Source organism: Neurospora hispaniola (genome assembly GCF_033458365.1).
Source record: "Neurospora hispaniola strain FGSC 10403 chromosome Unknown B0T23scaffold_4, whole genome shotgun sequence".
NCBI lineage: Eukaryota > Fungi > Ascomycota > Sordariomycetes > Sordariales > Sordariaceae > Neurospora > Neurospora hispaniola.
In genome coordinates this window covers 3069310-3092974 of record NW_026944409.1, presented here as the reverse complement: position 1 = coordinate 3092974, position 23665 = coordinate 3069310, and the positions used below count along the sequence as shown (strand labels likewise).

At 51.6% G+C, this 23665-nt stretch overlaps 8 protein-coding genes across 8 annotated transcripts; 3 read left to right on the top strand and 5 right to left on the bottom strand.

Moving 5' to 3' along the window:
• Nucleotides 1-2: 2 nt before the first annotated feature.
• On the bottom strand, nt 3-1310 carry B0T23DRAFT_338514 (uncharacterized protein). Its single transcript, XM_062835845.1, has 2 exons — nt 1158-1310; nt 3-1089 (listed from the first exon to the last, which is right to left on the bottom strand). The coding sequence occupies exons 1-2, from the start codon at nt 1183-1185 to the stop codon at nt 263-265; spliced, it is 855 nt and encodes a 284-aa protein (XP_062693211.1). The 5' UTR covers nt 1186-1310; the 3' UTR covers nt 3-262.
• Nucleotides 1311-1508: 198 nt separating this feature from the next.
• Nucleotides 1509-3919, top strand: B0T23DRAFT_420467 (GPI transamidase component PIG-T). Its single transcript, XM_062839735.1, has 3 exons — nt 1509-2215; nt 2288-2688; nt 2749-3919. The coding sequence occupies exons 1-3, from the start codon at nt 1806-1808 to the stop codon at nt 3831-3833; spliced, it is 1896 nt and encodes a 631-aa protein (XP_062693210.1). The 5' UTR covers nt 1509-1805; the 3' UTR covers nt 3834-3919.
• Nucleotides 3920-6473, bottom strand: B0T23DRAFT_380383 (uncharacterized protein). The gene is made up of 7 exons (XM_062837209.1): nt 5444-6473; nt 5057-5358; nt 4902-4963; nt 4734-4812; nt 4495-4604; nt 4153-4392; nt 3920-4072 (listed from the first exon to the last, which is right to left on the bottom strand). The coding sequence occupies exons 1-7, from the start codon at nt 5987-5989 to the stop codon at nt 3939-3941; spliced, it is 1473 nt and encodes a 490-aa protein (XP_062693209.1). The 5' UTR covers nt 5990-6473; the 3' UTR covers nt 3920-3938.
• A 79-nt stretch (nt 6474-6552) lies between these two features.
• Nucleotides 6553-10006, bottom strand: B0T23DRAFT_380382 (tRNA synthetases class I (C) catalytic domain-containing protein). Its single transcript, XM_062837208.1, has 6 exons — nt 9556-10006; nt 9406-9504; nt 9311-9337; nt 8308-9255; nt 7240-8248; nt 6553-7162 (listed from the first exon to the last, which is right to left on the bottom strand). Exons 1-6 carry the CDS (start codon nt 9799-9801, stop codon nt 6930-6932), a joined length of 2562 nt encoding a protein of 853 aa, XP_062693208.1. The 5' UTR covers nt 9802-10006; the 3' UTR covers nt 6553-6929.
• A 957-nt stretch (nt 10007-10963) lies between these two features.
• Nucleotides 10964-12124, bottom strand: B0T23DRAFT_380380 (uncharacterized protein). The gene has a single exon (XM_062837207.1). It carries the CDS (start codon nt 11789-11791, stop codon nt 11288-11290), a length of 504 nt encoding a protein of 167 aa, XP_062693207.1. The 5' UTR covers nt 11792-12124; the 3' UTR covers nt 10964-11287.
• Nucleotides 12125-12784: 660 nt separating this feature from the next.
• B0T23DRAFT_315975 (uncharacterized protein) lies at nt 12785-15832 on the top strand (the record flags this gene model as incomplete). Its single annotated transcript, XM_062834894.1, has 3 exons — nt 12785-13511; nt 13567-15465; nt 15531-15832. The coding sequence occupies 3 exons, from the start codon at nt 12785-12787 to the stop codon at nt 15830-15832; spliced, it is 2928 nt and encodes a 975-aa protein (XP_062693206.1).
• Nucleotides 15833-17107: 1275 nt separating this feature from the next.
• Nucleotides 17108-18365, top strand: B0T23DRAFT_396063 (uncharacterized protein; the record flags this gene model as incomplete). Its single annotated transcript, XM_062838228.1, has 4 exons — nt 17108-17465; nt 17560-18101; nt 18199-18261; nt 18357-18365. 4 exons carry the CDS (start codon nt 17108-17110, stop codon nt 18363-18365), a joined length of 972 nt encoding a protein of 323 aa, XP_062693205.1.
• Nucleotides 18366-18758: 393 nt separating this feature from the next.
• On the bottom strand, nt 18759-21994 carry B0T23DRAFT_380377 (kinase-like domain-containing protein). Its single transcript, XM_062837206.1, has 2 exons — nt 21488-21994; nt 18759-21397 (listed from the first exon to the last, which is right to left on the bottom strand). The coding sequence occupies exons 1-2, from the start codon at nt 21637-21639 to the stop codon at nt 19102-19104; spliced, it is 2448 nt and encodes an 815-aa protein (XP_062693204.1). The 5' UTR covers nt 21640-21994; the 3' UTR covers nt 18759-19101.
• Between the last annotated feature and the right edge of the window lie 1671 nt (nt 21995-23665).

The window sequence follows — 23665 nt, the reverse complement described above, 5'->3', positions numbered from 1 at the left end:
GATTAAAGTGTAATTGCTGGTAACGTCGATTTTATACCTATCTGTGTGCTGCGCTCTTACGATATAACTAAAAGCTTCTATTCACTACGCGGGCTGCAAAAATAAAGACCATAACGGGACAAGCTCCGACTTCTTCAAATCCCAAGCTCGAATAGTGTAAAACGCCCCCAACGCCCTTTCAATGCACATGATTCCGCCAGATCTTGGATCGTATCCATCTCCTTTTCCGGTTTCTTCCCTAATCACCGACGCCTCAAGCACCCTACCATCCACCACGTCTAGGACCACGCCCACGATAACCACCACCGCCACTCCTAGGTCCACGGCCTCTACCCCAGTCATCATGTCGTCCACCAGGACCCGTCGGCACACCACCCATATCATCATCACCACCACCGCCCATTCCCATCGGCCTCTGCCGTCCACGCATCTCCTTCGGGAACGCATCATACGTCTTCCGCATCTGCGCATATCCCAAATGCATCTTGCCAAAGAAGTGATCCGCCAGTCTGCGATCATTATCCAACCGGGACAGGTACGCCCCGCACACGTCGCACACCTGCAGCTTCTGATGACCTGACGGGCCACTCGTATCCGACAGCGCCTTCAGCTCTCTCTCCTTCTCCTGCTTCGCCGCCTGCGCCTGACGCACCCTGAACAGCTCGTCATACGCCCTCCCCACTTCGCCCAGCTCTCCCAAGATCTCCACCTCCAGCAGACCCGTCGCAATGGTCGTGCCCAAGTCCGAGATGGCCTTGAGCAACACATTTGTCTGCCGGATCTCGTCGGGCGTCTTTTCGAGGCGTCGCTGTGCCGCGTCGATCCGTCGGTTGCACTCGTCAATGTACTTTTGCAGGTCGCGCATGTAGTCGTAGTCGAAACCAAACTTCTTCTTTTCTTGTTCGGGCAGGGCTTCGTACTCGGCCTTGAGGGCTTCCGAGTGCACGCGCGAGCACGGGCCGAGGTCTTGCTTGGTGTTGGTGAAGAGGTCGTGCGGGCAGGTGCCGACGAGGTAGGAGCGGCAGACTTTGGGGTCGGTGAGGGAAAGTTGGGCGGAGCGGGAGGAGATTCCACCGCCCATTAGCTGCTCTGCATGGTTGGGGTGAAGAAGTTAGTGAGAGTTTGTTGGGGGTGGGGGAGTGTGGGATGAGACTTACCGAGCAGCTTTCTTTGTTCGGCCGCCATGATTGGTTCTGTTGTTTATGATTATTACTATGAAGATGTTTTGGTTTCGATAGGGGTCGATAGGTTTTGATGTGACCGAAAATGTGAGGGCTGGTGATGGTAAAGCGCTTTCGCGGTTGCTGACGTTTTGTTTTGTTTGGGAGAAATTCCCAAGATTTTGGAGGTCGAATGCAGTCGCAAAAGTCAGCCGCGCATGCAAGGCTGCTTGCTGGATGGAACCTGATCGCTGAAACCGGGGAAGTGGACCCACTTTGCCGTTCCCCTGTTGCCGCTATAATCCCGGTTCATCCACTGGAAATGTGCTGTCATCAACAATTCCATCCCTTCTGGGTCTTGTCCCGCTATGACAGGGCGCGGCAGGCACTCTTCCAGCACCTCCCGTCAGCAATGGGGGGTGCCCAAGTTGCGATCCCCTCCGACGGCAGCCAGGGCACCCAACACCAACAAAAGTCAAAAGTTAGGTGTGAACTGTCACCATCTTTCCCTTCCCGTCGTGTCTTCCACTTCAGTTCTGTCTTGCCATTGTCTCCGGAAATCGCTTTTGGTACTTTGTGGTGGACGTACAGATCAAGCAAATGGATAGACGACGGCAATAGACAGCGTTCACTCCAGTTGATACAATGCGTCCATCCTTTCCTTCTTCTTTCTTACTCTCCTTACTTTCTCTTCTTTGCTTCTCGCCCTACACTGCGATCGCCAATGCCTCCTCCCCTGCCGATTCCATTTCCAACTCCCGATCCGACTACCACGAACAACTAATATTGCGCCCGCTACCATTGTCGACTCTGCTCGCCAGCTTCAACTTCCGCTCCAACACATCGCTCTCTGCCTTCGAGGCGCACAATTTCCGATTCTTCCCCAGGTCGCTGGGCCAGATTCTCGAGCATGCCGGCACGCGCGAGTTACACTTGAGGTTTAGTCTGGGAAGATGGGATGCCGAGAGCTGGGGCGCAAGGCCGTGGAATGGCGCGCGAGAGGGTGGAACAGGTGTTGAGATGTGGGCGTGGCTGGAGGCAGATACAGACGAGGAGTATGTTTCACCACCAACAAACACCACTACGGATCATGACTTGGGCAGAGACTTACCACAGACACCATGTAGGGCCGACCGTAAATGGCTGACGCTCACCAATGCGCTGTCTGGTCTCTTCTGTGCTTCTCTCAACTTCATCGATAGCACCCGAACCACCCGTCCCGTCATGTCCTTCCAGCCCGAGGGCAACCACATCGACGCGAACGCGACGAACATGCACCTACTTTACGGCGTGCTACCCCACGAAGTTGTCTGTACCGAGAACTTGACACCCTTCCTTAAGCTTCTTCCATGCAAGGGCAAGGCTGGTATTGCGTCATTGCTTGACGGACATAAGCTCTTCGACTCCTCATGGCAGACAATGGCGATCGATATTCGGCCCGTGTGCCCGGAGGACGGCGAGTGTGTGTTGCAGATCGAGCAAAGCATTGATATGGTTCTGGACATTGACCGATCCAAGAGACCCAGGGGTATGTGTTCTAGTGTTTGAGCGACATGGTTAGAGACTGTAACTGACGAAACCGGCCTAGATAACCCGATTCCCAGGCCCCCTCCGGCCCACGAGATGAAGTGCAACACCTCGAAGCCGTACCACGCCCACGATACTTGCTTCCCCACCGATTCAGCCGCCAACCAGGACTGGTCGTTATCCCAAATCTTCGGCAAGCCTATCAAGGGAACCTGCCCTTTGACCGACCCTACCGTGTCTCCTGTCTGCATCCAAGTTCCCGGTTCGCGTGTTGTCTTCGCCTCCGAGGGCGCTATTGAGAAGAAGAACCCCGATCAGACTTCACGCTGCTTTGACTTCCCCGCCGAAAACGAATTCGAGATCTTCCTCCCTGCCCCTGAGGCCCAGGATGGGTCAGTAGTAATCGAGCACGTCGTCAAGCCCGAAACGCCCCTCCTCTACGCCGAACGCAGTTTCACCGGCCACGGCCAAGAGCGCGGCGGCGTCCAGACCATTCTGCGCAACCCCAGCCCCAACCAGGAAGTCGAGTTCATCTACATGGAATCTCTCCCCTGGTTCATGCGCATCTACTTGCACACCATCTCGGCCCGCGTCGATGGACAGCCCGGCAAGGCCGACTCCCTAATCCAGGAAGTCTACTACCGCCCCGCCGTCGACCGCGCACGCGGAACCCAACTCGAAGTCCGCATGACCGTCCCGCCCGCTTCTACCGTTTTTCTCACCTACGACTTTGAGAAGTCCATCCTGCGGTATACCGAGTACCCTCCGGACGCGAATCGCGGGTTTGATGTGGCCGCCGCTGTCATCACTATCTTGAACAAGGATAAGAGCGGTGGGAATGGAAGAAACTCGCGGTTTGCGGCATACAATCTGAGAACGACGACATTGCTTTGCAACCTCCCGACGCCCGATTTCAGCATGCCGTACAATGTCATCATCTTCACGTCAACGGCTATTGCCTTGGCGTTTGGCGGCATGTTTAACATACTGGTGAGGAGGTTCGTAGCGGCGAATGAGGGCCCGGAGAGCGGGTTGAAGAAGGGGGTAAATAAGTTGAAGGCGAAGGTGGCAGGGATTTTGAAGAAGGGAAAGAAGGAGAGTGCTCCTGCTGTTGCTGCGGAGGTGGAGGAGAAGAAGACGGAGTGAAAATACAACTGAACGGTCTGTCGTTGTGTATAAACACCCGGTGCCAGGTCATATAGTACAAATAAACTTTCAAGAAGCACTTTTCCCTCCAAGTTCGTCCTACCTCTACTGCCTCTTGAACCCCGGGAAAAACCCCCTCGGTATCTCCCACCCAGCGTCAACCTCCTCTTTCATCGTCTTCACAGTCCTCTCCACCATATCCGGTCCATACTCAAGTTCAACCACTTCCTTCATATTTTCTGGGTTCTCTCGTCAGCATTCGTCCCCCTTTACTTCCTCAACCCCTATCCCACTTAAATTTAAAAGCGAAAAAACTTACTAGGCACTCCCCCGTTCCATCCCTCCTCCTTCAAATACCCCTTCAACTCCCGCGGCGCCTCTTCGTCAAAACCCACATTGCTCATCACCTGGATAGCCGAAGCCCGGTTGCGCCGGATCTTTTCGTAGACGTGAAGTCGCCGCTCGAGTTCCTCGGGGGAAGAAGTGCTGGATAAGTCTCCTAGACAGAGGCCGAGGACGAGGCCGTCTTCGATTGCTTGGGCGCCTCCTTGGCCGTGGTCTTGTTTTGGTGTGGCGTGTAAGTGAAGAAGGACGCCAAAGAACAGACAAGGGAAAGAGGAGAAGGCGGAGGCGTGATTGGAATAGGAACAACAGAACTAACGAGGTAACATAGGATGAGCAGCGTCCCCGACAAGAACCAACCGGTCCTTGTGCCAGGTTGGGATGGGAGGGCGGTAGAGGAGGGGCCAGCGTTTGAGGTCTGTTGCTTTGCTTTTTTTTTTCTTTTTCGTCAGCACACAGATGATGGGTTAACAATTGATCATGAGGTATTCATATGGAAGGACGAGCGGATGTGGGGAGAAACCACATAGAACGGATAGGGAGATAATGAAGACGTACTTGATCACGGCTAGGATGCCGGGGTGGAAATCGGACAGCTTGGCGAGGACTTCGGACTTGGAGACGGGGGCGTGCCAGTCTTGGTAGAAAGTTCCAATTGTTAGTGAACCAGCGAGGATGACGTTTTGGGATGGGATGGGGTGGGTGAGTGTCTCTCTAGATACTGACCCTCCCGCTTCGCAGTACTTGTCTCATCCCGGAGCATGACCACGAAGTTGAACACTTCACCACTGCTTAATCGTCAGCTTTTCTCTCCCCCCTTTCTCCCATGAATCGTTTTGACCAATATCTCCATCTTATCACCTTGAAGTCATCGCACTCACCCTCGACACCGATAAGCAATTACCCTCTTCCTCCCTTTCACATCCGGCCACAGCCTGCAAACCTTGGCCTCCTTCCGATCCTCATCCAGGAAGAACTTTGTGTCTGGATCATCAGCAATTTCCGCCGTCGGAATCAGAAACCGGTAGCAGGTATTGAGCTTCGGATCAGGAAGCATCTGAGGCTGGTTCGGGTGTCCGAGGACGTATTCAGGTGCGCGAGAGTGCACCCCGTCGGCGGCAATGATGAGGTCTGCGCTCAAGACTGTGTTGTCGGAGAGGGCCACTGAGGGTACTGAGGGGTCCTAGAGTTTTGGTATCATATCAGGAATCCTCTTCTCTCTTGAGGACATGAACGGTCGTCATCTGCTTGGTGGTGGAAGTACTCACATACGCAACAACCTCTTTTCCACCTTCAATCCTCACCCACCCCTTTCTCACCTTTCCATCCATCCCACCCACTCCATTTACTTCCTCCTTTTCATTCCCATCATCATCACCAATCTCATCGTCATTATTCGTATCCAACACCAACCCCAACAACCCCCCATGCAAATCAACCCGATGCGCATACCACAGTGCTCCCCCTCCCCAAACCTCCTCATTCCTACTATGATCCAACCCTTGTCCCATTTGCTCCATCGTCTGTGGGTTCACGACCAACATCCCCTCGCTCTTTACAAACTCTTGTTTCAGCGGGTCTAGGCCCCATCCGCGCCCGGGCTGTGGATGGCAGAGGAAGCGAGAGACGTTGGGGGGGACGTTGATTGCTGCGCCTACTTCGTGGGAGGTGTATGACTTGCTGCTGGTGGGGGAGAGGGCAGTGTAGTGAGAGGATCGCTCGAGGATGGTTATTCGGTGAAAAGGGTTCGCGCGCCGGAGGGACAGAGCGGTGGAGAGGCCGGAGAGGCCGGCGCCTGTTATTATTATGTCCATTTTTCTTTTTGTTTCCTTTCGATGAAATGAGTTGGATCACCTCGGTGGGGTGGTGGAATATTTTGATGGGAATGGACGAGATGGGTAGAGAGTTCAAGGTGCTTTTTGGTTGTAGGAAGTCTGCTGTAGTTCGAGATACGTTTCCCTGTAGGACAAAGACGGTCGAGGAAGAATGGTAAGTAAGGCAAGTGCTAGATATGAAGAGAGTACGAGGGCATGTGTGACATGACAATACCCTGACATATGGTAGCCGAGCTGGAAGGAAGGTGCGGTTCATTGTTATGGCTCGGGACGAAAAACATAAGTAATATACTACGTGTAGTTACCGAGCTGCAGTGGCACCTCACTGACAGAGGAAGGGTCCTGGACCAAGCCGAAGGAGGGTCGGGCGCTACAATTTTTGGATGTACCGACCACCAAACGACTGTCCTTGTGTCTCCAAACTGGTTTGCTGGACGAGTTGTTGTGTTCCCTTGGTAGTTGGTAGTAATAATAGGGTCTTTAGTCGTACCTGCTTTTGCATCTCCTTGAGGCCTCACCACCCCGTTTCTCGACCAGTAGTACTGGGTGATAGATTCATTGGGGGAAAAGCTGAAGTAGAGAACAAATTGCAACCCCTCCATCATTTGCATCCGTAACATACCTAGGTGTTGCGAAGGGTAGCACCACCCGTATAGCAGCCACCTACCAAAGAATCATGAAATCTTGCCGAAGCCAACCACTATCTTAACATTGCACGGCCTGTCACATCGAGTTCAATCCCAAAGAAAGGCACAATAATAATACACCGTGTCTAGAACCCTGCACCATCCCCAGAAAAAAAGACATGGAGATACACAACGGGATATCAATTCATAGAGTTCTATATAAACCACTCGTAACTCCTTCTCTTAGACAGCCAACTCTCCTCTTTCATGGTTTCAACGCCCCGGCCGGCCCTCTAGGCAAGGCCAAATTTAGCGAGGTACTCCTCATGAAGCTTCTTCTGCTTCTCCCACTCCTTCTTGAGCTTCTTGGCCTGGCTCTTGGGCACTTCGTTTCCATCCGCCAGCTTGATGGGCAAGCCATCGGCGTCGAACTCGGTGTACTTGGCGTCACTCTTGAACATGTCCTGGGGAGAAAGCTTGGCCTTTTCCCACTTTTCTTGCTCGGCCTTTTCCTTTGCTTTGCGGGCTGTGTTGGAAAGTGTAAGTTAGTGTCATGATTCTGACGTGGTGAAAATAGGTAGAAATGTAGATGAAATAACTTACCCTCCTCCTTCTGTCTGGCCTTTTCAGCCAGCAACGCAGCCTTCTCCTCACGCGCCTGGATCAGCTTCATAGCCGGCACGAACTTGACCAGACTGGGTCCATCAACGCGATCATCGAGCTGCACGCCAAGATCGGTAAGGTCGTAGTCACGGATACGGTCGCTGAGCGCAAGGATAGCCTGCTTGACCTTGGGATCGAGAGCAACTCCGGAGGAAATGGTAGCGCGCAACTCATCGCGCAGCTTGGAGGTAGCGCGGATGAAAGGCAGCGCCAGCTTTTCGGCGTCCTTCTCGCCGCGCTTCTCGAGCTCCGCGAACTCGCTGTCGGGGTTCTGCTGCTCGAGGAGGGACTTGATGGACTCGTTACCAGCAAGGTCGAGCGCGGTAACCTCCTGCTTGACCTGTTTAAAGACGGCGGCGTAGGGCTTGACGGCGGTCTGGGGGTCAACGTTGGCCTTGTTGGAGGCGGTGGCGGAGGACCAGCCCAGACCATCGTATGGGGGCTGGGCGCTGGCGTCGAGACCAAAGATGCCGACGATCTTGGTCACCCAGCGGGCAACAGACTCGAGGGCTTGGACGTTGGGGTTGCTGGAGTTCATGTAGATGTTGGCGTTGCGGACCAGCTTGAGGAGGACCTGCATGGCGGTAGGGGTGTCGAAGGAGTTCCTCAGGGCGGCGTCGAGGTCCTTCTTGGCTTGCTCAAAATCCTCGAGCAGACCCCTGGCACCGGCGTCTTCCGAGAGGGAGAGATCCTTGATACCGGACGAAGCGTCGACCTCGGACAAGCGAGCCTTGACGTTGGTGAAGAAGTTGTCGAGCGTGGTCTCCCAGTTGTCGGCCTGTTTCCTCATGTCGGGGGAGATCTCGACACCGTCGTTCCAGCGGCTGAGCAGGAAGACGATACGCATGTTGCGGGCAGTGTAGGTGGAGGCGAGGGCGTCTTGTATCGTCTGGAAGTTCTTCAAGCTCTTGGACATTTTGCTTCCGGCAATGGAAAGATGGCCCATGTGCTGTGCGGAATGTCAGTGCATGATCAGAACACCAAGGAGAAAAAAAACAGAAAGCCTACCAGGAAATACTTGACCCAAGTGTGCTCGCCCTTGCAGCAGTCATGGAAGTAAGCCTCACTCTGGGCCAGCTCGTTGTCGTGATGAGGGAAAGCAAGATCGATACCACCAGAGTGGATATCCATCTGCTCGCCAAGCTTGTCGGAAGCCATAACGGAGCACTCAATGTGCCAACCTGGGCGACCGGCACCCCAAGGACTGGGCCAATATGGCTCACCGGGCTTCGACTTTTTCCAAAGGGCAAAGTCACCAGAACGCTTCTTGCCTCCCAAAGCAGTCGAAAGGGAACCCTCTCCCTCCTCTTGCAGGGCCGTGTCGTTCTTGCTCTCGGGGCGAAGGCGAGCATAGGTGTTACCGGCCTTCTCGAACGCGCCAATGTCAAAGTAGACAGAACCATCGGCCTCGTAAGCGAATCCCTTGTGGATAATCTGCTCGACAAAGGCGACGATCTGAGGAACATATTCGGTAACGCGAGTGATGACATCGGGAGGAAGGACGTTCAAAGCCTCCATATCGTCAGCGAATGCCTTTTCCATAGTCTTTGTGAGGTCGGTAAAGATGGTCTGATCGCTAGTGTCGATGGTCTCCTTGTAGAGCGAATCGAGGTAGGGTAGGAGGACGTCCTCGGCGGCGTCGAGACCGGAACCGTTCTTAAGAGCTTCGGCCGCAGCATCCATGTTGTTTAGGTGCATCTTGACCTTGGCCTCGGCGTCGCCAGGTTTTGTCTCGGGGACAAGGGGACCACCGGCCAGAACAACACCGTAAGCGGCCTGTTTCCGCTCCTCGTAGTTTTTCTCGTCTAGCGGGGCAGCATCTTGGGGTGCCAGGAGGGGAAGACTTTTGGTGTATGCCTGGAAGGCCTTGAAAATGAGATCGTGGATCTGCTCGGGAGTATAAGGCTTTTCCTTTTCCAGCTCTAGGAGCCTCTTTCTCCTCGCTTTGATGATGATCTGGGAAAAGTCAGACTGGTATTAGTGATTACGGATGAGCAAAATTCAAGCCCACCTTGTCATCGACATCTGTGTAATTCATCTATGGTGAAATGTTAGCTTAAGGAACATGGCAAGTTCGATGGTAGAAGCATGTATTCGTTTACTTACCACAAAGTTGACCTTGTAGTCAAAATAATGCATAAGGATGCGGCGGATGATATCTGTAGAGACATAGTTTCGGGCATGGCCCAAGTGGCTGAGATCGTACTATGATATGTTAATAGAAGCCAAGTAGAAGTCGTAGTTCTCAGTACATACAACAGTCGGCCCGCAGGCGTACCAGCTAATGGCACCCTCCTCCTTTGGTACAAACGGCACGGGGGGACCCGGCTTCAGGGTGCTGTGAACGGTGATGGCGGCCATGATTAACGGCGACGATGTGAATGGGCGGCGGGGGTATGATGAAGGGAGGGGACGAGGGAAAAGACGAATTGGTCTTGTACTAAGAGCCGAGATAGTCCTGGTCGAAGGAATGAGGCCGCGTAGACGGGCAAAGGAGTGCATCCGGTGGTGGGGTTATTTCCAGCCCTATCAGATTGGATGTCAAGTCCAGAGTTAGTCAAAAGGTCATGAGGGTAGGTTAAGTAATGAAAGAGGTCAGCGTGGCAACTGAAGTGCACAGCTGCAGGTCGACTGAGTGATGATGCTCGATTGAATGATATTCAGACCGACCGACGTGAAAGAGACGGAACGAATGAGTCAAGCCACACCTTTTGTATACTACAGTAGTAGCACCCTGGACTTGTCCACGGCGCTGAATGGTTTCAGCTGTGAGTCGTAAATTGAAAGGTGGTTCTTGCAATCTTTCGCAAGAGTTTTGGCGGGGCAAGGACGACTCTCACCCAGGGTTAGGGTTATCGAAGCTGGAGTACTGTACTGCAAACCGTGTCGAAGTTCTCTGAGCATGCAGTATCACGATGATTGGCACAACGGAGGTGAGAATGCCTGAATTGGTTGAAGAGAAGAGAGGAAAGAAAGGAATGAAAATGGTGATTGAAGACACCCTTATATACATGGATTTGGGGAAACGTGTTTGAGTCGAAATGCAATGCAGAAATTGTTGATGCATACCACGGATGTCCGACAAACTGAGTGGTTGATCAATTGAGGAGAGAACAGTTCCCTTTGTCTAGAGGAAATACCTAGAGAGTCCTGAAGTTGGGGCGCCGAAGAGCTACCGCAAAGACTCGGGCCATTGATTTTCAACTTTCCTGTAACTCAGACATCATCAGACCTACATACACCCAATTCTGTACATTTTATGCCCGCAAAGAATAATAGGGGAGATATGTTGCCACCCGGGAGCACTTGAAGTTTGATTCTTCTACGTAGTATCCCGCCCTTTCCAACCTTTTGTTTTCTTTTTTCAAGAGCGCTGGAGGGAAGGGACATTGAAAATTATGGTCTTGCATATGATTTCTGGCGGGCATGAATGTTGCAGTACTTATGCTTACAGACCATGAGTGCTTTCCCTGGAAGTTGTGATCAATGCCCCGAGTCTTTGCGGTAATATCGATGCACATTGATGGAAAGGACACATGCTGTCAACTTGACAAAGCCGCAAATTGCGATGCAGTTCTCCACCAAGCTGTGGCGCATTTGTGGTGTTTTGTGACTGGACTGAAATCTCCAAGTACATACTGTGTAGACTCTCTCCAGCCACATTTGAGGAGCTATGACCACTGCAGGGGGGACCTGAACGATGAACTCAGTGTGGGGGATCTCCGACCGGGTCGTCCCGTTTCCTCCACTTTCACATTTGGAGTCAAACCTGCCGAGCTTGCACACCTCAGCAATTAACTTCAGGGTCTAGATTCGGAGTCCCTTGGAATGATTTCTACGTAACTCGTTCAGAAGCTCAAGAGAAACTCATCACTCATGATAGGATCCACAGCCCAAATACGCTGCCCACGCGCCAGCATCTCCCGACTCACATCACCCACAGCCCAACTACACCAAACAACCCGAATGCCCGAGTTACCGACAACGCCTAATTATCCAAAGAACCGAGCTTCCTGATCACGGCTGCTGCCATGTCCTTCTCATTCTCTAGCAACTCGATTCCGTATCTCTTGGCGACAATCTGGACGTTGCCCCTCTTCTTATAGTCCTGATGGCAACACACAATGGCCTTGCTGGTGCGTGCGCAGAGACCAAGCTCCAAAAGACTGATGGGCGCAAGTGTGTGGGGTCCATAGTATATCAGGACTATGTCTGCCCTTTCCTGCATATCCAGTTCCCATTCGACCTGGTCACGGAAGGGCTTGAATGATATGTCTTCCGGCCAGTCAGTCCAATTGGGTGGGATGGGGTTGATGACCGTAATAGGAAGACGCGAGAGTTGTCTGGCCAAGCAATCCCGCCAGTCGGGCTCATCTCCCATCTTGGATGTGGTTCCGGCTAAGAAGACGGATTTCTTGCCGGTGAATTCGGGACGTTCTGGGGCGCGCACCAGTTGCAGCGGGCCGTGTGGTTGCGAAGCTTGATGTGCCATCTCGTTGCTAAGGCTTTGCCTGGTGGATGTCTTCTATGTCTGATATCAAGTGGAAGACAGTGTCTGCTTTGGGAGAGAATAAAATGCCAGGGTCGTCGAGGTTAACAAAGAGAAGACAAGAAGCTGATGATGATGACGGGAGAGAAAAGCAAGATAGAAACAACAGGAGATACAGACAGGAGAAAATCAGGAAAGCCTAGTAAAACGCCCAGCGAGGCTATGAAACCCTGAAATGAAGCCAACCTATCGATATAATTGAAGCTTTGTCGATGGGAGGACGGAGGTGGCCGCCACACTATGGTAGAGGCTGCCTCCAACCCGTATCCTGTCCGGTGTAAGCACTGACCATCTGCTCCACCTATCGCTCGTGCTTTTGGCGGGCTTGTTAGCGCGTCGGCGGTAGCCTGTGCAGTTCACTAACAATTTGCGTTGGACGTGGACACCCACCACGGAGCAAAGGACGGGAACGTTCAAATCGACTTTGTGCGTCGCGTCAATTTACACAGTAAAGGAACCGGGGACATTTCATCCACTTTATGTCCGCCTCCTTCCATCTCATGTGGCTTGTTTCTTCCTGCCATGCCATTTCTGTCGACTTCCGCCTCTCCTCCTACGCGTCGGTCAAATGTGAACAGCAACCACCATTCACCCGCAGCAAATACCAGAAGCAGCAAAGAAAACACCACAATCTCAACAGGTTCTCATGGCGACGACAACGATGATATCGGGCAGCGGCATTGCTCGCCGCGGAAAACACAACAACATGAGCCGGAAACGGCAAGTGGGAGGTTGATTGCATCTCATCCCAACACCGCGACGCCATCAACTTCTTCGACCTCAGCAACCCTTCACTCACCACCCAAACCCAAACCCAAACCTGTGTTCAAGATGAAGAGAACCGGCCACAGCCGTCCTTCACCCTCTTCCGCAAACTCTGGCCCAAAACTACCAAAACCCCAACCAAAACCAGAGCCTGACTCGGACATCATCGCCATGGGAGATATTCAGGACTCGGACCTTATAAAGGCCCAACTCGCCATGGACGCCTTGAGCGCCAGTCGGGCGACCCGCTCCAAGACCCAAGCACCACCAAAACCACCAACAATCGATCCGAGCACCGAAGCCCTTGATGCTGGCGCTTACAAGGTCTGGAAGGACCAAGACACGGGCAAGTTACTGCCCACCTGCGGTGCACTCCTGCCTCCCGGTTATGAACTGTCCGGTCATCCCGAACTTCCTTGGATATGCCCAGTCAGAAGTTGTCGAGCCCTCTTACCGGGCCTTCCAAATTTGGGCAGACATTTTCTTGTGCTTCACCGTGCTTGTCGATTAAACGATAATCTGGACGGCACCTTGACCGACCTTGGGAGATATGCCAACCCCACCCCTGGCAATGGCAGAAGATTTGGCGGTACCACTAAATCCTGTATCATTGTATCCAAAAAGTACATGAGCCCTGCGGAATCACCCATGGTTGAACCTAAACCCTACACACCACATGCCCACAACAAATCCCTGCCTGTACAGGAAGTTCCCAAGCGCGATCTTCGTCGGCGGTCGCCAATCGATGAGAGTGAAACCATCCAGGTCTCAGCTATGAGTGACCATGAGCTTGAACCCCAGGATAAGATCAAGGGTGCTATTGTTCCTTCCAACGCGGGGCCTACCGAGAAGATATTGGTAACCGCAAAATCCGGACGTCCATACAACATGTGGCCTGGTCAGTTCTTCCCACATTCACTCTTCCTAACCAACCTGGCTAACCGTCTAAATAGACCAGTCCGGGGCGTGGAAAGAACTACGCGGCGTCTTATTGCCGGACGAATGGACCCCTTATACGGAGCATCCCACCCACCAATGGATATGCCCAGTCAGATCATGCCGGTACCTATACAGCGCCAAGTATCACCTTGCCAATCACTTCAAGATGAGATACTACGGCTGCCGGCTGAATGACAATCTGGACGGGACCTTTACCGTTGTTAAGCGTCCTACAACTGGTCTCCATATTGAGCAACTTCGGATCGACTATCACAATGACCCACCGGTCGTGGTATCGCGTGGAGCAAGAGAGAGTGAACCATTAGCGGAACCCCAGATATCTCAGAACTATGTCAATCGAATGTTGCGACAGCATCGCAGAGGGAAAAGTTCCTCAACGGGTAGCTCAATTGGAGAAACTATCATCAAGGATAGTAGAGACTTGCAAGAAATGCATAACACAGAACGTACCAGCCCCCCAGCTGTTTATAAGTCAGCTGGAAATGCCCGCGTTATCCCTTCTGATGTTGGGTTCGATAATGCCACCGATGGTCGGCCTTATACCCATTGGCTGAATCCGGAGATCAATCGGTTTCAGGTGACCCGAGGATTGATCCCTGAAGGCTACCAACTTGAACTTCAAGCGTTTCCCCTTCGACCCTGGATATGCCCCATCAGGTCATGCAGACTCCTCCTCAGAGGGCAAGCAGCCTATAGCAATCACTGGACCGTATGTCATCCCAGCGTTTGCGTAAACGACAACCAAGACGGGACTTTTAGCATCGTTGAAGGCCGCAGCAAGACCGGTCCTCGTGTTGTGTCTAGGGGCCCAATGAATTATGACGAGTCACCCTTGAGAGAGGCACATTTGCCCAACAAGGAACACAGGCGTGTTGTGGAGCCGGATATCTCGACCGACGATGATAAAAGTCAGAACAACGAAATGCCGGGCCGGATAAGCCAAAAGCGGACTCTCGACGAAATAACAACATCACCACCAACACCAGAACCAGGAGAGGAAGTTGGGCATCCCGAAGGACTGCGACGATATATCACCTCCCAGATCGGGGGTAACTTTCCAGAAATAGAGGAAACAGAACTGGAAGTTCTCCTCTCTCTACCCCGTCGGCGAGATCTCAAGTTGAAGCACCCTCTTCCAGTCACTCACACACTCGCTCCTAAGCAGCTCACCGCAGTAGTTGCGCAACTTACTGGGCGCGAAGCCCCCAAGCCATGTACTGCATGTCGGCGCCGCGCAGGGCCTTTCAAGGGCTGTATCACCATTATACCCAAGATTAGCGTCAAGTTACGCAGGTTGGTCTCTGTTAGTTATCGCAACGCTTGTGCCAACTGTCTTTACGGCAACACATACAATGCATGCAGTATCAAGCACCTGAACAAAACTGAAGAGCGCGCGACACGCGTGGTTGCGTTTGGAAATGGTGGTGATGTAGAAGAAGCAGGGGACGAAGCAGGGGACGAAGCAGGCGATGAGGCAGAAGACGAAGCGGATGAGGAGGAGGAGGAGAACGAGGAGGCTTACGAGTACGACGAGCAACTTGGCGCCACGGTCATCCGGCGCTCGCAAAGATTTCCTAGTATTGCTGCTGCGGAAGAGAGCGAGGCAGATGTGGACGGAGTACCATCGCCACGAAATGTGATCACTCTCAAGGACCCATCGCCGACTTGCGCTTCAGCTAGCTTGGATGCCGCAGAAGAGGAACAGGAAGATGTCGAGTATCGCCGGGCCAGCAAGCGTCTCCGGACGAGGGAACAAACCGCCGTACCGACCTCAATTCAGGCCACTGCTGCTTTTGCTTCGTCTTTGTTGGTGTCTAAGGAGGATCTCGTAACCGAAGACTGGGAAAGAGGTTCAAGAGGGGTTCTCCCCAGGCGGCGCCACCCATCGGAAAGTGAGTGTACTCCCCCAATCCGCCTCTTACTCTTCAAGCCAGAAATACTAACCACCAATTATTAGACCTCGTCTACTCCTCCTCGTACCTCTCAGCCAACCAGACCATCCAGATATGCAAATCGACCACCCTGACAGCACTCGCCATCACCTCGGGTAGCACTCAGCGGCTGCCCGCCGACCAAACCCGCACCCGAATATGCACCCTCGTCAGCGGCAAGCTAAGGGTGATACTGAACGATGGCGAAGACGAGTTTACTGTTGGCCCACGTGGTGTGTTCAAGCTCAGCCCAGGCGCGACGTGCTTGCTGGAGAATGGGTGTTATCTGAACGCGGCGGTGCATGTAACTGCTGTGGCTGATCGATAGTTATTTCCGGTCGGTGCTCGGAAGAAAGAGTGAAACGATAGGGTAGATAAGGTAGGTAAACATGTGGCTTGGGGATGCGAGCTGTGTGACATGCGTTCTGTGCATTTTGAGGTACACTACGTACGCATACGTTTACGCATGCGCATGCGAGCCTGGTTGGAGTTTGGAGAGGGAACTCGGGGGTAAACAGAAGAGTTATCGGGAATTAAAACCATTTGTTCGCCGCAAACAGTTTATCATTGCGGCGGGGTAATGGAAGGGGAAGGTCCTACAAAATAGAAGGCTCTGATGGGTGCTCGGCAATGCAAGTGAAAGAAATGAGGCGGTTTATTGACGTGAGACATCCAAAGGGAGGATGTCAAAAATCAAAACAAAACTCGGCCAGGAACACCAAGAGCGGTTGCGATTGGCACGCCCAGCCTCTCGGTTCTGGTTCGCCTACTTATTGCATGCTCATACATACATATGTACTTACGTACATAAAGATGGCGACCTGCGACCGTTAGGCCTCAACGCAGGCTTTCGAGCATTCCACTCCGACCGAGTGGTAACCGAGCGCAGTCCGGGTCCCTTTGACCGGTCGCATGTTTCTGATAAGCCGAGAAACCGAGTCCGGATGCATATCCTACGCCATCGAGCCGGGCTTGATCTTTATCAAATGCACAACATGCACTCGGTCGCATGGCGGGGATGAGATGATGAGGGGAAGAAAGCGGGGGGAGATCGGGATTGCAGAAGGAAATAAAAGGTTTCTTGTTGCCTTGACTTTGGTATGCCTGAGATCTTTCCTCCTTCAAAGTGATCCATCAATCCATCAGTAAAGTCTGTTTGTTGAGAAAAGTTTTGATATTCAGCGATTATACACTCATCTTCGAACCAGCCGGCATCTGTACATCCTTCTACCTTCCCGTCAATCCTCCGTGTTACGAGCTACGACCTATTCCCCTTATCTACTCCTCGCTGTCATACCATAGGCGGACCTAAACCTCCGCGGACTAGCCCAAACTTCCACAATCGACTACACTTGCTTTTTCTTTTTTATTGGTCATCACCGCCTCCAACTTGATATCACCACATCACATCTACATACCCTCTTCAAACTGTGCAGTTTTACCACCAACTACCTACCTACCACCTGCCTGCCCAGGAGACAACGTCAACACCCCAACACCAAAAACCAACACCCACATCCATAAAACACAGATAGGAAGGCCAAACCCGATTCCAAGGACGAGATCACCTTAATCGGTTCTCGATACCGCAAGCACAAAAAAAATGCAGCCATTCCTCTCCGGAGAAACAACCCTTGCCCTCCTCCTCACCGTCTTGACCCTCCTCTTCTTTGCCGCAGCAGGGGATGAACATCCCTATGAGCCATATCACCACCGCAGCAACCTTCCACTTCCCGCTGAAGCCGGCCTTTCCAGCGTGGACCTTGCAAGTGAACAACCGCAACCGCAGATCCAGAGGAAGCAGGAGTTAATGGTCCGGTTGAATGGTCTGCAAACCCACTGTAGTGGTGAGGACCACCAAAGGGTGGTAACAGCAAAAGAAGAAGAACATCAGAGAAGATCGTCAGAGATGGTGGTGGTGAAAAGACATATGGGACCACGGGGGGCTATTTCTTTCCAAGGTACGTTCTCTTTCTCTCCATTTAACCTTACTTTTAACAAGCTCAATTGCATTCCAAGAACAAGAACAAGAACAAGAACTAATGACCAAAATAGCAAACACCACCACAAAGAAGCCACCACCACGCCTCTCAACATCATCAACATTCATCACATCCCGCCTCCTCCGACCACCAAGGAACTTGCAGATCTTGGCAGCATTACCAAGTCATGGTGGTCGTCGTCGGAGCCTTCTTCACACTGCTACAGCACCACCTCTGTCCACAGTCCTGCTCAAGTCGTCAGGGGCAGGGGCAGCAGATATGAGCTGGTTGCTTGAGGCATTGTTGGGGTTATGGTTAGTATTATTACCTTTGGCAACGACGAAAAAGACGACATCATCGCTGCGATGTCCGACGACAAAAAGGAGTAAAAGGAGGAAGAGGAGTGTAAAGTTCGTTGCTGTTGATGATGGTGGTCATGATGGTGACCATGATGAACAGCAGCAGCAAATTGGACAAACAAGGCAAAAACGAGAAAGCTGTGGTGGTGGTGGTGGTGGTGAGGAAAAGAAGACTGATGAACTTCAGCAGCAGCAGCAGCAGCTTCAGGATTTGGGTTTGGGTTTGACAAGAAGCGTTGGTGAGAGGGTGGTTATGGTTTGTTAGTGAGTGAGTGAGTGAGTCAAGATATGAGCTTTTCATTGCGCGATTTGTATATGTGAAAGGAAGGAAGAGTAGACTAAACGAAGGATAGATAGTAGCACGGCAAGAATTAGAACTACCTGGTTATGAACCACCCATCCCCGTGGTCTTCCAGGTTCGTCCTTGGTCCTCTTCGTTGAATCCTGCCCCTCAAGATAAAAGTCCCTTTTCGATCGGTATTTGTAAATTACCTACTACATCACGCTGCAGGTTTGGTGAAGTTGATGGGTGGGTTTTGTTACGTCAACTTGCACCTGGTGTGGAGTTATTTGTAGAATTGAGTAAGTAGTATTACAGGCGGGGTCGGTAGCAGAACCAGGAACTGAGAGGGACTGGGGACTGGAGGCTGTGATGATGACTGGTGTAATTGGTGATATCTACAAGTCAGCCAGCTAGCTATGTACCAAGGCAAAATGTTGGATGGCGCAAGAGTCAATTCAGATCCATAGGACTCTACAAGACAAGCATAATCTTTCAGTCGAAATGAATGTTCGTTAGGGACGCTACGGTGCATCATTGACAGATCCCGTCTACCCGCCGTACTTGTAGGTGTGGAGGATTTGGTGGTGTGGCTTTCACAAATCACTTTTTTCACCTATTTCACACTGCTGGCCTCTTGAAGTGGTTGGTACTATCTGTTTTGATCACTAGCTAGGTATATAGCGACGACTACTGATACTCTTTTCACGATCATCCACGACGATGATCCTATCTTGATTCATTCCTGATAAGCTTCGCTTTCTCTTCCATGGACATTTCCATCTGCTCCGTCTTCATCTTACACCACCCATCAATAAAGCACTTGTTACCAGAGGGTCTTGGACGGAACACCAATCCAGCGCTCCATCCTTCTCAACCCCCCTCTAACATTCACAACCCTAACCATATTCCATATCAATGTCATCCAATAGCTCAGGAATATTATCCAATATCCTCGCTTTCTTCGGACCCCCGGTTAGATTTGCAACTGGGGTACGGTCCTGGCCACATCTGCCCAACTGGGTGCGGTGGGCATTGAAGGGATCTTTCTCTGAATGGCTGTACGACCGGAATCACGCCCTATGGAAGGTGCAGTACTTGTAGAAGGAGCGAAGCTGACATCACTAGAGTCGTCTCGCATGTCACGCTCTTCGTTCTCTTCGTGATCGTCTTGAGAAGCAACACTCTCCGCTCGTTTGATATCCTCTTCATAACCCAACCCAAGACCGACACCATCTACTCGAATGGCAGTTGCAGAATCGCTATCGGCAAGTCCGGGTACCATCTCGTCCGACTCCTTGGCGATTCGGCCGGGAGACAGACTGTAGACATTGGGAGTATTTTCGACGGTCGTTGGCATGCTGAGGTCGTCATTACGCGACCTGCTTAGGCTGAGGGTCGAACTCGTCATGCTATGCTGAGTGCTATCGGCTGAAGAGGTGTTGCGAGTGTACCGCGGCGTGCTAGGCGTGCTGGACCTAATAGGTGTGGCAGGGTTGACAGCTCGAGGTAAGCGGGAAGCTGAAGTGCTGGATCGCAGCGAATAGTTGGCGGGAGCAACCTCAAGCGTTGGACTTCTCTTGGGCCCAACAGCCGGGATTGGCGAGTTGAGAAGGTTAGCTGGACGGATGATGGAGTCTCGGCGTACTGAATCTCGACGAGTTGCAGTCTGCGGTACGGGAATACTGCTAGTACCAGTTGAGACGGCTTGGGAGTAGCTTGGACGAGCAGTACGATCGGCGATTGGGGTGGGCATTTTGACGAGAGTTTGTAAGATGGGGGCTGATGACGAAATTGTTGGCAGAGGGTACGTTGGTGGTCTCGATGGCATCTTCAAACCGCTCGGGGCAGAAATCGCTTTTGTCGATACAGATGAAGAAGTGGTGGTTCGGCGCGAGGCGATTGGAACTCCGTGCCTTTTACCAGTTTGGAGTTCCATGAAGCGAGCCTCGAGCCTCTTTCTTTCCTCGGATTCGTTCTCCAGCCTCCTCTCCAGCTGCTCACATTTCTGTTTGTACCTCTCAGCGACATGGGTTGTCGAATTTCTAATCCGAGCTTCGTAGGTGGCATCTTTTGCTTCGAGCTCAGCTAGCCTCATGATGATCTTTTCGTGCTCGTCTCGTAATCGCTTGGCGTCTTCAGTGACACGCCTGAGGCGCGAGTCAAGCTTTTCAGTCAAGAATCGGCTGCTCCTCTTGCAGCAGGAAGCATGATACACCTGCTCAAGACCACCTAGTTCAACCAGCTCGAGATCAGCTTCGTCCGCCGCAGGTCGCTCCGATGGTGCGGTGGACGACATTCTCCTGATCAGATTAATTGTGTGCTTCGGACCCACTGTATGCGCTTCAGAGTCCTTGTATTCCTGGGTTGCAAGCGCATGCATTTCAAGATGCCCCAAAAACTGGTCGAGTAGTGCATCTCTCCCCTTATCTGGCAGCTTTCCGGCAACACGATCAAAGTCGGCTATTTTGGCGCCATATACAACCGTTGAGATGTTGAGCAACACCATTCCGAGAGAGTAGACATCCGCAGCCCGCATCGACCACTCATCTTTAAGGCGGCTGACCTCGGGAGCTCTCCACTTGGGGGTTCCCTGTTGCCCGAGAGTAAGAGTGTTTTCCCGGTCATGCACGTCTCTTGCTATGCCGAAGTCCGCCAGGTAGACTCTTCCAGGGCTTAAGAGGATATTGCCGGGCTTGAGGTCCAGATGGCGCACGTCGGACTTGTGTAGATAAGCCAGGGCGCGGGTGAGGCAGCCCATCATCTGGCGCATGTACCTAAACAAGCAACGATTTCCGTACGAAGGGGATACATGCTTGCTGGGGAGGTAGGTGTATTCAAAGGCGTCCAGGTCAGTCAGATCAAGTGTGGCCAGGCGAGAGAGAATTTCATCGCGGTCGTCTTGGCCGGTCTGGAGAAGATGCAGGTCGTTAAACAGGTCATCCAGATTGCACACGGCGACAGGCCACAGCAAGAGGTACAGCTCAGGTACATTGCGGTAGCAATAAGAACCAATGAGTTTGACAATGTGTTCATGCTCAAGCTTGTCCATCACCTTGGCCTCACGCCGTAGGTTTTCCAGTTGAAAATGCCGTCGTTGGGGAATATGCTTGCGTGCCAAGCGTATTGAGCGGTGCTTGTAAGTGAGGTGGACTTTGTCGACGATGCCATAGGTCCCGCGGCCCAGTTGGTAATTGAGATTGCTTTTGAACTGGTCGTGAAACCGCTTCGCCTTTTCAAGGTGCTCGGGGGTGGTATCTGTGTGTTTTCCTCTGGATACAAATTAGCCAAGTGCCTGGACGAGGGAAAGGTACAAACAAGACTTGGGGAAGAGGACAGGAAGGAAGCCTAACTGTACGCACATTCCGGACCAGTGACCTGGTGATGACTCCCACTCTTTGATGATCTCCTTCTCGTAAGCCTCGAGTTCCTGGTGTGACATTCGTTCAACTCGTCCTGAATGGGTGGTGGGCAGGACTTTGTTCCAGCTGTTTTGTGACTCAGACCGCGTCATGGCGGCGACTGGAGGGCGACCGGGGATCGCCAACGAAGACGGCAAGCAACGGGGGAGTTCGAGGGCGGAGCGTCAGCAGCTTGTTGGCTGGGCAAGGAGTCACGACGCTGGGGTCCTGGGAAGAAGACTAGGGCCCAGAGGAAAGAAACAATATTCGAAGGGGGTATATTGAAGGATAGGAGATTTTGAAACAAGAGACTGAAAGAAGACGGAAAAAAAGCACACACGATATCCAAACCAAGGACCCAAAACGAGAGACTAGAGATTTTTGGAGATGGTCCCCGTCTAGTGGGAAAGTGGCCAGCGGCACCCAGGTGAACATCTGCAAATGTACCTACTTTGCAAGTGGATGCTCCAACTTTCCCAGTTGGGCACTAGGTGCGCTTGCGGGGGACTTTTTGCGGGAGCGCATATCCACTGCAGGCATCCGCCAATTCGGCAGTAACAGTTAGTGTTGAAGTCCTTTTCCTGATGAAGAGTGCTTCGAGGTACTTGGACTTTAACAAGGGCGCCCTCCCGTGGAATCGACATGTGCCATTGGCCAACAACAACCTGAATGGAACCTCGAGTCCGACCTCAGAGCGGCTGAGCTAGCACTCTGCAGTGGTGAGCGTGGCGCTGTTCAACGACCGCTGTTGAAAAGAGCTGTCCGTTATGTACATGATTGGATTTCAAAGGGCGGAGCAAGCCATGATGTCTTGCGTATATGTACGAGGGCGTCCTGGCGATAAACAGCAAAAAGGCATGCCATTCCAACTGTTCAAGACAAGAAGCCGGGCTTGCCGGGGGACACATAAATCAACACAAAATGCCCCTGATCGCCGCTCGATCTCTGTTTTGAATCTTGACGGACTCCAGTGACAAAGGGGGCCACCTAACAGGGCTGAGCTGAGAAAGTGGAATCGGCTCGGGGCGAGGTCGTTGGACACGGGATGAACGGCTTCCATTTGAACTCCGCCATGAGCACGGGTCCGTCTCCACCTTTCACCCGGGCAAGACTGGAACAAGCTTAAATCAACATCCGGTGCGCTTGCTTCGATTCCCGGCTTCATCGATGATTTGGTCAGTGCTCCTCTCTGACAATCTGACAGATTCGCATTTCACCCCTCTATGCCGGAACATAATGGCTTGGAGGATATCATCGATCCTGAGTATGTCTTTACCGGCAGACCAAACCGATAACTTCAAAGCATGGATTTTCCCCACAATGTGTTAATACATACTATGCAGTACAAGTTCAAGTTGGGCAAGGTCGTTTAGTGAGTAAAGAGCCTGTCCTCCACCAGTCAGTTTGAGGTCAAGGTCAAGGTAGTCGGTACTTGGTCTTAAGGCTTGATGACCTACTGAGATTGAGTACCCTGTACTTGGCACGGTCCACATTCTGATGATCAGTAATCGGAAAACGGACGTATAGCTCAGGCGACCCCCCCCCTTGTCGGACCCACAGATTTTTTTATATATATAACCCTAACCCGAATAGCACATGCATTAACGTACAGCGTACAGAGTACTTGGAAGCACATCGCATTATTACATTTTTGCAAGGCACGGATCACGCTAAATATATCCTACTAAGCAGCGAAATAACCAGATCAGTACATTACAACCTTTAATATATCTATAGTATATAGCGTAAATAGAAGGGGATACTAAGTGTTTATATACTACTTTACAATATCGCCTATAGTTAAAATTTATTCTTAGGAATATTATTAATATAATATAATAACTATATATTATCCGTTTATATTACCGATTATATTTTTAAATATATTATTACCCTTATATAAATTATTTTACTCGTATTAACTATCCGAATAGTACTTTTATACTATTATAGAATACTTCGGATATAATTCTTAGATATTTAAGAATGTAGGTTTGAATTAATATATACGGTAGTATAGCTTCTTGGGGGGCGTAGTCTTTATATACGAAACCGAATATAAAATGTACGTAAAATATATATAAAATTATTATAAAGTATTTGTAAAATATTTATAAAGTATTTATAAAATATTTATAT